This window comes from Terrapene carolina, unplaced genomic scaffold, assembly GCF_002925995.2.
Source record: "Terrapene carolina triunguis isolate 2854851 unplaced genomic scaffold, T_m_triunguis-2.0 Scaffold11603, whole genome shotgun sequence".
Taxonomy (NCBI): domain Eukaryota; kingdom Metazoa; phylum Chordata; order Testudines; family Emydidae; genus Terrapene; species Terrapene triunguis.
In genome coordinates this window covers 1-11,321 of record NW_020675954.1, presented here as the reverse complement: position 1 = coordinate 11,321, position 11,321 = coordinate 1, and the positions used below count along the sequence as shown (strand labels likewise).

General features: G+C 43.3%; 2 protein-coding genes across 2 annotated transcripts; one reads left to right on the top strand and one right to left on the bottom strand.

Annotated features, from left to right (window-relative positions):
• The first annotated feature begins 845 nt into the window (after window positions 1-845).
• SMAGP (small cell adhesion glycoprotein) lies at window positions 846-5,082 on the top strand. Its single transcript, XM_026661595.1, has 3 exons — window positions 846-923; window positions 2,543-2,620; window positions 4,913-5,082. Exons 1-3 carry the CDS (start codon window positions 899-901, stop codon window positions 5,080-5,082), a joined length of 273 nt encoding a protein of 90 aa, XP_026517380.1. The 5' UTR covers window positions 846-898.
• Window positions 5,083-6,909: 1,827 nt separating this feature from the next.
• Window positions 6,910-11,314, bottom strand: DAZAP2 (DAZ associated protein 2). The gene is made up of 3 exons (XM_024218437.3): window positions 9,877-11,314; window positions 8,839-9,081; window positions 6,910-8,286 (listed from the first exon to the last, which is right to left on the bottom strand). The coding sequence occupies exons 1-3, from the start codon at window positions 10,138-10,140 to the stop codon at window positions 8,158-8,160; spliced, it is 636 nt and encodes a 211-aa protein (XP_024074205.1). The 5' UTR covers window positions 10,141-11,314; the 3' UTR covers window positions 6,910-8,157.
• Between the last annotated feature and the right edge of the window lie 7 nt (window positions 11,315-11,321).

The following is an 11,321-nucleotide window of genomic DNA, read 5'->3' as shown; positions in this document are numbered from 1 at the left end:
ATCATTCTTGTTGCTCTTCTCTGGACCCTTTCCAATTTCTCCACATCGTTTCCCAGCGTGGCTCATGAGAAGCATTCAAAACTAAAGCCCCCAAAACCAAAGGCCACCTTTAGACATTCTGGCCTTAACATATCTATGGGCTGGTCTACCCTGGGGGGGGGGAGGGAAGGGGGAAATCGATCTAAGATACGCAACTTCAGCTACGCTATTCGTGTACTCCTCCTGCCGAGGTGGAGTACAGGCGTCGATTCGGGGATCGATTTATCGCGTCTAGACGAGACGCGATAAATCGATCCCCGATAGATTGATTACTACCCGCCGATCCGGCGGGTAGTGTAGACGTGGCCTGTGCCTCATTGTCCCCTTTTATGACAAAGAAAATGATATGCATAGCGTAGAAGTTGTAAGGACTTACTAGTTAGTGCATGGAAAGCATTTTAAAGGTGTAAAGTGTCATATGTGCTTAAATTGAATCAGAGAACTAATTGCACGGCTAGAGACAATTCCCCATTTCATCACTGGTCTGCTCTGATCCTGGCTTAACGAACAAATCGAACTGGACCTGTTTGAAGATGCTGGATAGTCACCTGGGCTTTCCCAATCCCTGCTTGTCTTAACTTGCTCCTGGGTTGACCCTGGGCTCAACTATTCCAATGAGGTCTGCACAAATTAGACTGTTTTGTTTTCTTCTCAAAGTAAGTGCTGCTTTTGATGTTGGGTGACTGATCAAAAAGTTCAGATTCTACCATAACTAAGCATAAGGGTAATTAACTGAGTTACATTCCCCATTGTAAGACGCTAATAAATCTAACATCACTTTTCTTGCTGTTTTTGTAGTTCTAAAAGATCCCAAAATTTAAATTGGAAGGATAAAAACACCTGCAACTCAGCTAGATCCATGGGGGCTACTCCACCACCTCCAGGTATGAAGCGCTTGAAAGCGTGGCAGGTTGCAAACCTGGTAAGGAGTCAGTAAATCACAGCTTGGTTTACTAGCTGGCAAGGTAACGCAACACCTTCTGCATGACGCAAAATGAAGAGGCAGGTTTATATGGGGCCTCATCTTACAATACAACACCTTAGCAGGAGAGGCAGAAGTTTATAGTGAGCCAAACTGTAGAAGCATTTGTGAATGCAAGTTTGTTTCTGCTGAAAACTTTGCAGGAAAAACACCTGCCGTGCATGCAGCTTCTATTTTTTCCCTATCCAAAAGACCCCTTTATAATTGTCCCACATGAAGACAAACCCACTTCCCGTTGAAGCAAAATGTAGCCAGAAGAAATTGTCTCAGGTTGAGAACTTGTAAGACAATTTGGAACGGAGCTACTGCCAGACCATTCCTGCTGGTAGCACTGCTGCTGTTTATAACACGATGTGCAAGGAGACAGCCTGATTACATAATGCCACAGAATGATGGGAAAGATGCTGTTAAATCAGTTCTGCCTTTTAAACCATGTCTTGGAGTCTTGAATTGAGCAAAACTCACAGATTCCAATAGGCATGTTGCACCATTAAAGTCCACAGATTTGGCTAAAAGTGTTGAGTACCTCTGGGCTGCTAATCAAGGCCACTGCTCTAAATCGTTCAATTAACATGTGGTTGAAAAGTTTCCAGACTTCACTCCCATTCCAGGGTTCATCTGTGGTAAATGACAGAATTGGTCAGAAAACTGATTTTCCATGCTGCAAGAAAAAGAAATTTGAGAACAAAAAATTTGACTCAAACTGGGACAAAAATCCAAAATTTCAAAAAAAAATCATTTTAGGTCTATCAAAACATTTAGTTTGGATTTCAACCATTTTTTAAAAATATATAATGAAGTAAGCTTCAAACCAGAGTCATTTTGCCATGGGAAAAACCAAAACTTCTTGATCTAAAAGTGTCAAACTGGGATGTTTTAACATTTTTCAAAACCCTTCCTATTTTTTTTCTAAACAAAATGTTGTCAATACAATTTCACAACAAAACAAAAAAATGGTTTTGCCAAAAGGGCATTTTCATAAGAACGGCCAGACTGGGTCAGACCAAAGGTCCATCTAACCCAGTATCCTGTCTTCCGACAGTGGCCAATGCCAGGTGCGCCAGAGGGAATGAACAGAACAGGTAATCATTAAGTGATCCATCCCCTGTCACCCATTTCCAGCTTCTGGCAAACAAAGGCTAAGGACACCAACCCTGCCCATCCTGGCTAATAGCCATTGATGGACCTATCCTCCATGAACTTATCTAGTTCTTTTTTGAACCCTGTTATAGTCTTGGCCTTCACAACATCCTTTAGCAAAGAGTTCCACAGACTGACTGTGCGTTGTGTGAAGAAATACTTCCTTTTTGTTTTAAACCTGTTTTCAGACCAAAAACTGTTTCAATGAAAAATGTTCAACCAACGCTACTAAACAAGTCTTAGCATAAGACCTATTCTTGTGTAACTAGATGCCTCCAAAGGCTTTACTGTAAGTGCCTTGAAGATGCTTCAATAACAGTGTCACTTACATTCTTCCCCTCCCTCCCCCCTTTTCTCAATTTCCCCCCCGGCATTGTAAAGAAGAGCTGACCACCCCCTTTCTGAAGAGGACAAATACGCCGTCTCTCCAAGAGGAAGCCAGTGTGGGTGTCATCGCAGGTAGGACGTTCCTATCATTGCATATTGATCCCAACCAGCACACAGGCCATCACTCTGCTCTGTACCACGATACATAGGTACATAGACACTTTCTGGGTAAAACTCAGAGCCTAATCAAAGTAGTTCACCTTACAGGACTTACTCATCTTTCTTCCACACTGAGGCATTAATGATTCTTTTCACTGCTGCAAGGGGCTGTATTGCAACGTGGATGACCTTGGCAGTTCCCAGCTAATGCACAACATTTCAGCACTCACCTCGGTAGATACGCACGCCAAGAATGCACGACACCAAGGCATATCACCAAGGGGTTAACTGTAATAACAGCACCGGAAGCTAGGTTGCTTTTATCCAGCTGACAGCTGCTGAACTTTTCCAGGCAGAGGAGTTTAATAGCCTCTCAGTCCCTTTTTACTGAGAACAATTCTAGAGTGGCCCCCCAGAGATGGCCTACATGAAGCTAAAGCAACAGTGAATTTCTCCCGGCCCAGGTTCTAAGCACAGAGAAGAGGCAAAAGATATAGTTCAGGGCAGGATTAAAAAACAAACACACACACACTAAGAGAAAGAAGAGGAAATGGATGTAGAAAAAAAAAATCTATGGGTTATTCAGCTACTCACCCAACCAAATCAATGCCACCTCCATCTCTGTCCATGCACATAAGGTTAGTCTTGCCTCTTAGCCAGTCTCCAAGCCTTGTCATAGGCTGCGTCAATACTTATTTCCCAGTGTAACACTTTATTACAGGTGCCATTGTCTGAAGCATCTCTTCTGGGTATAGTGTGTTGCTGGTTAAGTGCGATCTGCCTGCCAATGGCTGAAATGCTGGAGTAACTTCCCGTAACAGAGACCAGTAGTCAGCAACTGCTGATAAACTGTTTTTTCTATCACTTTAGCATAATCTCAGCTGCTTTACTAATATTCCGTAAGATATTCTATTTAAAGATCAGGAAAAAGAGGAGTGTCCTATATCATTTCTAGACACCGTGACAAATCCATCTTGCTTCTGAAGCTCTCAAACATCAATTGCTTAAGCTTCTCAACAGCAAGTGAGATATTACTGTCATTTTCTGGGTTGGGAACTGAGGTACAGAAACGTTGAGTGGCAAGTCCAAGACCACAAGTCACGGAGCCAGACATGAAACCCACATCTTTTCCTGTGCAGTCCCCGCCACACTGATTCCCCAAATCCATGCATGAATATAGCAAATGATATTACAGTACTATATGGTTCCCATCAGCATGGTATCTGAGCCTCTCACACTCTTAACGTATTAATTCACACAATACCCCGATGAGGTAGTACTTTCCTATTCTTTCCACTTTACAGATGAGGAACTGAGGCATACAGACCAAGAGATAGATTTTAAAAGGTATTTAGGTGCCTAAAGATTGTGGCACAATGGCTGATGTTGGGATGGTGGGTCCTATGCTTTTCTTGGTGGGAGGGCTAGGACGCCACCCCTCACCTCTGCTCTTGGGGCACCAAGGGCCCCGTTAGTGGCCCGGGAAGGTGCTGGAGGAGGGAAGTAGGGAAGGGGTCTGGGTTTGCGCCGCACTCTGAGCCCCAGCCCCTGCGGGTTTCTTACCCTCTTCCCCCTTGGGTAGGGTTACCCTCGGTCCTTGACGTTGGGGCAGAGTCTCCCTTCCTCCGGTTCTCTGGTCTTTCAGTTCTCAGCAACCCGCCTCTAAACTCCAGTCCTCTCTCTTTCCTTGCACCACCCTGTCTGCCTGAAGCAGGGTTTTTTAACTAGGTTCCTGACAGGGCCTTAATTGACTACAAGTGCTCCAATTAACCTGTAGTAACCTTCCCTAGTCTACAGGGAACCATGCCTTAGTTAGCCTAGGGCTTATATATCTCCCCTGGACCACTCTCCCACTGCTCCCTGGCCCTGCTGTATGACAAGATGCAGATAGGCACCTAGTGGGATTTTCAATCTGCATCTTTAGGACCCAAAATGCCTTTAAAAATCTGGCCCAAGTGCCATGGCCCAGGTCACACATGATGTCTGGGACAGAGCAGGGAACAGAATCTAGACTTAAATCCCAGGCTAGCGCTGTACCACTCTGTACCTCCTCTTTGTCCCCTACAGTGAATTATTTTTTAATATACACTTTTATACTATTTCCCCAGTTTGAAATAAACATAGCCCTGAGAGCATCCCATATTGTTCTGCTGCTCTTATGACCAATGCTAGTACTATTACAGATCAAGCAGATTTCTAAGTGAGCAGCTAGAGGCTGAGCTGTGCAAGGCTATATCCTAATCTGGCTTTCTTTTTCTTCGGAAGGTGTCATCACAGTGGTTTTCATCACACTACTGACAGTCCTGGTAGTGATCATCATATACCTGTACAAGAATAAAGGTAGCTACCATACCTATGAGCAACCAGAAGCAGATGTGTCAGTACAGATGGAGAACCTCCCTTCCAAAGGAGAAAAGGAGGAATATTTTATATAACCCATTCAGAGGGGCTAACAGCTTCTACACCGGACTCAGGTTTGACGCTAAGTTGCCCATGTTTCCTGGACTCTGGGAGCTAGAGACTTTTTTTCCCTAATTTATTACACTTTTCCTTCTTGGATTAATTTAACACGTGCACAATGCTAACCTCAACCATTGTTCCGCTGCGTAGAATGATTGTTAAACTGAAGGCAAGGATCTCCCACTTAGTAAGTGATTTGGTTGGAAGCACTACAATGTAAAAGGGCCAGCTGTGATGATAGTGCACTTCCTTGTACGGTTTGTAATATGGACTAATAAACATCTAGAGCAGGGGTTGGCAACCTTTCAGAAGTGGTGTGCCGAGTCTTCATTTATTCACTCGGATTTAAGGTTTCACGTGCCAGTAATACATTTTAACATTTTTAGAAAGTCTTTCTATCAGTCCATAATATATAACTAAACTATTGTATGTAAAGTAAATAAGGTTTTTAAAATGTTTAAGAAGTTTAATTTAAATTAAAATGCAGAGCCCCCCGGACCAGTGACCAGGACCCAAGCAGTGTGAGTGCCACTGAAAATCAGCTCATGTGCCACCTTTGGCATGTGTGCCATAGGTTGCCTACCCCTGATCTAGAGTTTCTCTCCTCGAGCAAAGAATGTTAAGGTTGCTTAAAGGAAGGGGGGACTAGATTAAGGGCCAAAGTTAATAAAGTTATTATTTGTGTTGTAATTCCTAGAGGCCTCCATCATGCTAGGCTCTGTACAATTACTTAGTAAGTCCCTGTCCCAAAGAATTTAGTCTAAAAGGCCACCAAGTGGGAGGGGAACTGGAAGCACAGACAGGAGAAGTGACTTGCCCAAGGTCACACAGCAAGTCAGTGGCAGAGCTGGAAAAGAAGCCAGGGCTCCTGATCCTAACCCAGTGTCTTAACCCTTGGAGCACACTGCCTCTCAAAATGAGGACGGCCATTAGCTGACAGAGGCCAATTAAAGACACTTGCCTTATGAGCAGATTATATAGTGTTTTCCACTACCGGGTTTCTTTCACTTTGAGGTGTTGCATGTGGTACTGGCCAGTGTTTGAGACCAGACAGATCCATGATCTAATTAAGCACAACACTTCCTATTACATTCTTACAAGCGGTGAGGCTAGCAGCTTATTTCATGTAAACAAGTCACTCAACACAAGAAAGTCAGGCCTCTACGTGGTGTAGGCTGTTGTATCACTGTTCTGCACAGTACCTTAGTTTGGTGTCACTAGTGCCACCACCAAAAGGAAAACACCCCTCTTTAGGGCAAGCTACCTGATCTTAGGCTGAATGAAGTGCTAAAATTCAAAAAGTGCTTTACCTCTCTCAGCAGTAATTCCCTGTTAGGGATGAAAAAAAGATGCCTGAAACTACTCTGCCCTTATGTTTGCTTTAGCCCTACAGAGTTGTTTGGCTGAATCACTCTAGATGACTCAACATGCCCTGTATTGCTTAACTTCTGAAGCAGGATGACTGTTTCCAAGAAATTAAAAATGCTTCAGTTTGGCATGATCCTCTATTGTACCACAAGTCCACTTACCCATCATGCCAGTCTGCGATATCCTCACAAACCAACAGATCGACTCAAATTTCACTTCATTCTTTCCTATCATCCTTCCCTGTGTTAGGAGAGACTAGTGTGAAATGCTCTCAGGAGATCTACAGGGTTCTCCCCACCTCTTAAGAAAAGTTCCCCTTTCACAAAACCTATTTAAGATGAAGTTTGCAAGAAGGCAGGAAAGAAGATGCAAGCCTTTAAAATAAATAAAAAAAACCACCACCACCACCAAGCTGAGCAACGGTCAGTTCTGTGTGAGGTCTAATGCAACTTTGTCACTTTATTCAAATTTTCAAAATAGTCTTTATTCTACTTTTTTTAGTATAAAAAAAATCCACAAGTTAAGTGCACCACAGTGTATACAGAGAGACATAATGCTGAACTTCCAGAACAGTCAGTTGTACGGTTTAACACAACATACAATACAGAGATTTAGATTCAACTGAAACCTCAAGATAAAATATATTCACCAAATCTGATTTTTTTTCTTCATAAAACAAAAACCAAAAGATTGAGGATCCCTGAAATATTCTTCTTAACCCTAATAAGACTTCATTATACTCAAGTCATTTTTTAAAGGATGCATTCATAAAACAAGCCATTCACCAAGCTAACTTGTGTGTTGATTGACAGTTGCTACACACCCAAGCACAGATGGAAACCCGTCTCTCTATTCTGAGCAATAGCCTTAAGTTTTGCTGTCAAGATACCAAGTTGCTTTTAAAATGTGGTTTTGTTATTAAGCTGTAGTTTTAAAAGTCTAGTTTGCATTTAATGAAATGTTCGCACAGGAGTTGCACCGTGTTTCCGGCACCAAAGCATGGCTTTGATTAGACTCAACGTGCAAAGAAGTCCCAACGCTACTGGGAATGTATCAAAAGAACATCCCATGTCACATCCTAGCTGCAAACCTTCCTGGAGAAAAATGAAGAGCGAATGCGAGCACAGAGAGTGCTTCAAGGGATCCATTCTACTGTGAAGTCGCGAGGGAGAAAAAGCTCTATGTGGCCACCAGAGAAATGAATGTGACTGGCTTTCTATCCAGCACCATTGATTCTATGGAAGGAGAAAGAGGATGCATGTATCTCACTCCTATTGATAAGCAATAGATTTGAGATGGAGCTGCAAGAATTATAGTTTGATACTTTGAAGTCAGATTTCCTTCCTACCCTTCTCCTCCCGCCCCCCTAATTTATAGACAGTTGATTAATAAAAGCCAAGAGACAGTGCTGCAGTATTACTCCAGTGGAATTAAAGGAAGATCTGTGGGGCTGCTTAGCTCACATTCATTTCATGAATTAACCCCTCTTTAATAGAGGCACTGCTACCATTACATGGTTTCTTATTACGTTTTAAAAGTGCCTGAAGGGTTGGGCACCAGGAAGACACCCCACCGTTATGTGTCTAAACTGCAACTTCAGGTTAATATGACTAAAGCAGTTACATTGTGAGAAGTGCTGACAGTATGTGATGTCTTTCCTTAAACAAACATAGCCTCTTTGTTCACCAGATAGTGTAGCCACCATCCGAGCCCCCCATGAAGTAACTTCCCTTCCGTTGCGTCACTAACACATTGGCACCCTGCATGGCAGCCAGCTGGGCTGCGTTGGGAGGGCAGCCAGGAGGTGGCGGCTGAAAAACAAAGAGAGGATTAGTTAAGAGGATCAGAGGGCAACGCCACCTTGGCACCTCAGCCGCGTAGACAAGACATATTGGATTACAGTGAACTGGGCACTCCCTTTTGCAACACAGAATAATTACCATCAACGCACCCATAGCTAGCTACTGAACTATGATTGCACGTAATAGTACACAAACAGCTGGGCAACACCCTGATCACCTGGTTTGAACTAGTAGAGTCATCCCTGCTCCATTCATAGGACAGAGTTGGTGAGGCAACAGGATAGGCAAGTATTAAGACTATGAATGCCGCCCTGGATTTTTTTATCCCCCTCAAAGCCAAGCAGAGATGTGATGGCAGAAAAAGACTGCAACAGAACACCATAAGCTCTACAAGCACAGGTCGCTCACATCGGTTCTCTCCTAGCAGCCGATTGCTCCTAAATACGGACACAAGCACCTTATGATAAATGTTTAGAGATTGAGGAATAGCCTATGTTGTCAGCCTCCCATGTGACTCTGAAAATGAGACATGCAGGGTTTCCACAATACATTTATACTTACAGGAACACTACCAGTGGCACCAGCCCCAAACCTCGCTCCGGCATCAAAGCCACCTTCAACAAGGACAGTTGACCCAGGAGGGTAGACAGGACCTACAGGATAATATGCCATTGGAACTGAAGAGCCCATTGGGCCAACAGCCACAGACTGTGCCATGGGTAGGTACAGAGAAGCACCAGGATATGCAGCGGACATAGTAGGTACGGTGGCAGCCCCTGGATGCACAAAGCTTGGACGATAGAGCTAGAACGAGAAACACAAGGAAGTTATAAGATTTTCCTCGCCCCAGAACCATTTATGCAGATTCTCTCTCAAAGCTCTGATAGTATGTCATAGGGCTGCCGCCCTCCCTCAAGTACAGCGGTAGTCCCACTCCCTTCCCTGAAAGCACAACTCCATCTGGAGGGAGAGAGGAGTTTGTTCAGATTATGCCAATTTGAAGCACGGTGCTTCCCGATTGTCTGCCAGAATCAATCCAGAAGAACCATCTTATTGGCTTTTGCCTACACAGGTTAGCTCTAGTGGCAACTCCAATGGAAGCTTTGACTAAAGTTTCTGGCATTTTAAATGGATTTGGGAAAGGAAATGTTATTTGTGGATTTCAGCCAGATCACAGAACAAGTATTTTTTCCCATTTCGGAACAGAAATGTTTGTATCCACACATGAAGCCTCTGGCAGAGGGCAATGTCAATTCATTTTTACTGAATGTTATGCTTGAGCATTTAGCCAAAGCTATTAACTAATGTTTTACTGATTTCTGAAGGCGGGAGAGAGAGAGAGAGAGAGAAGGATTTTGAAACCTGGAACAGCTCCCAAAGTGCATAAAGTATGCTTTTCTAATTAGCAGTCAGAATGGCATCCCCTAACTCAGCACATTTCTCACTAGACAGAGCTGCCAGACTGATTGCTGCCCAGTCTTGGGAGGTGCAAATGGTCATTCCAGGCTAACAAATGCAGGTATTAAGTATTCATTTGTAACCAGTTCAAGTTTACTTTTCAGGTGTGGAGCAAGAATACAAAAGGGACATATTGCGTACCTCAGAGTAAGCAGGAGGTGCATCGGTATAAGGTGGTGCTTGAGGAAGAGGCATTGTCTGTGGGTACACAGGATTACCAGGAGGTTGCACTGGGTAGGACGGCTGTGTCGGATATTGACCTAAGAAGCAGAAGAGAATTTGGTCAGTGTTAACTGAACTGCCATTACAGAAATGGGACAGGAAATTGAGTTTATGGAAAGCCACTTCTTTAGGGATCCGAGAGAGAGGACCACAAGGGATTGAAATCACAGATGTTTTACACATATAATTAGAGGCAGAGGGCGCAAGAGGGAAGGAAATGCCCTGCAGGTCTACAACTATGTCAGGTACTGAGTAAAGTCCACTCAGTCATGTTCAGGCAATACTTGCACTCTGGTCAGAATTTAAAGGAAAAAATAATTTCTGTTCTGTTAAAATCCTTTAAAGGAACTAGGCTACTGCAAAATTAAATTATCTTCCTGTGCAGATCCGCTTATTCAGAGTTGGGCATTTCACTGCTTAGACTTGCAAGTCACAAAATGTTGAGACTCTGCCACAGAACTACGACACTTACTGGGACATCAAAAATACTAGATCCTGTATCATTTGAAGCTACTGATAACAGGTTGTCATAAGTGCAATTTCCAGAGAGCATCTGTTAATGATCTTAATGTTTACAATTAAACACTGTCACTCCATGTGCCTCAAGTCGCAGAAGGCAGAGTTCACAGAGAAGATACTTGGTTTCTACAAAAGCGGGGGCATAACAACTGAAGTGAGAAACAGATATAGTCCCCAGAGTAAGAGAGGACCTGCTCCCAATCCCAGGCTCTCCCACATTCATTACTCTTCCTTACCCCTTTATTAATTCATGCTAAAGTTGACATTCCATTAAAGCGACATGCATCTTAATGTCTCAAAAGTAAGTAGGTGTATAGTAGCATTGCTCTTAAAGCGAAGGCCAACAGGAAGTCCTGCTTAATATCTTACCGCAGTTGGCTCTACAGTTTGTTTTTCCTCATCAGGTCAATATCATGTGTTTAAAATAAATAATTTCTACCTGTTTGTTCAGCTGCATGTAAGATAGCTAGCAATGGCAAGGAGGTGTGGCTTTAATGTGTCACCATCAAGGAGGTGTGGCTTTAGTGTGTCACCATCAGGTCAAAGCAGGACTCTTGTAATGATTGTTAAAAGCTCTATCAAACCTAATGCCAATATAAATGGTTCTATGAGAGTTACAGATTCAAGACAGAGTTAAAGAAAAAAGGGGGGAGAGAGGGGAGGGAGAATATAGTGGCCTTGGAAGGTTTGTAATTTGAGTTCTAGTCAAGCTTTTATAAGATCCTCATCCTCACAGTACCCCAGCCCCAGGAGAGCATCCAAAACCAGAGGGAGCCACTGCCCCCAAGGAAAATTCAGAGAAAAGTAGTAGCTTTGTTAATGGCAAGTAGCCAAGATTCCTGAAG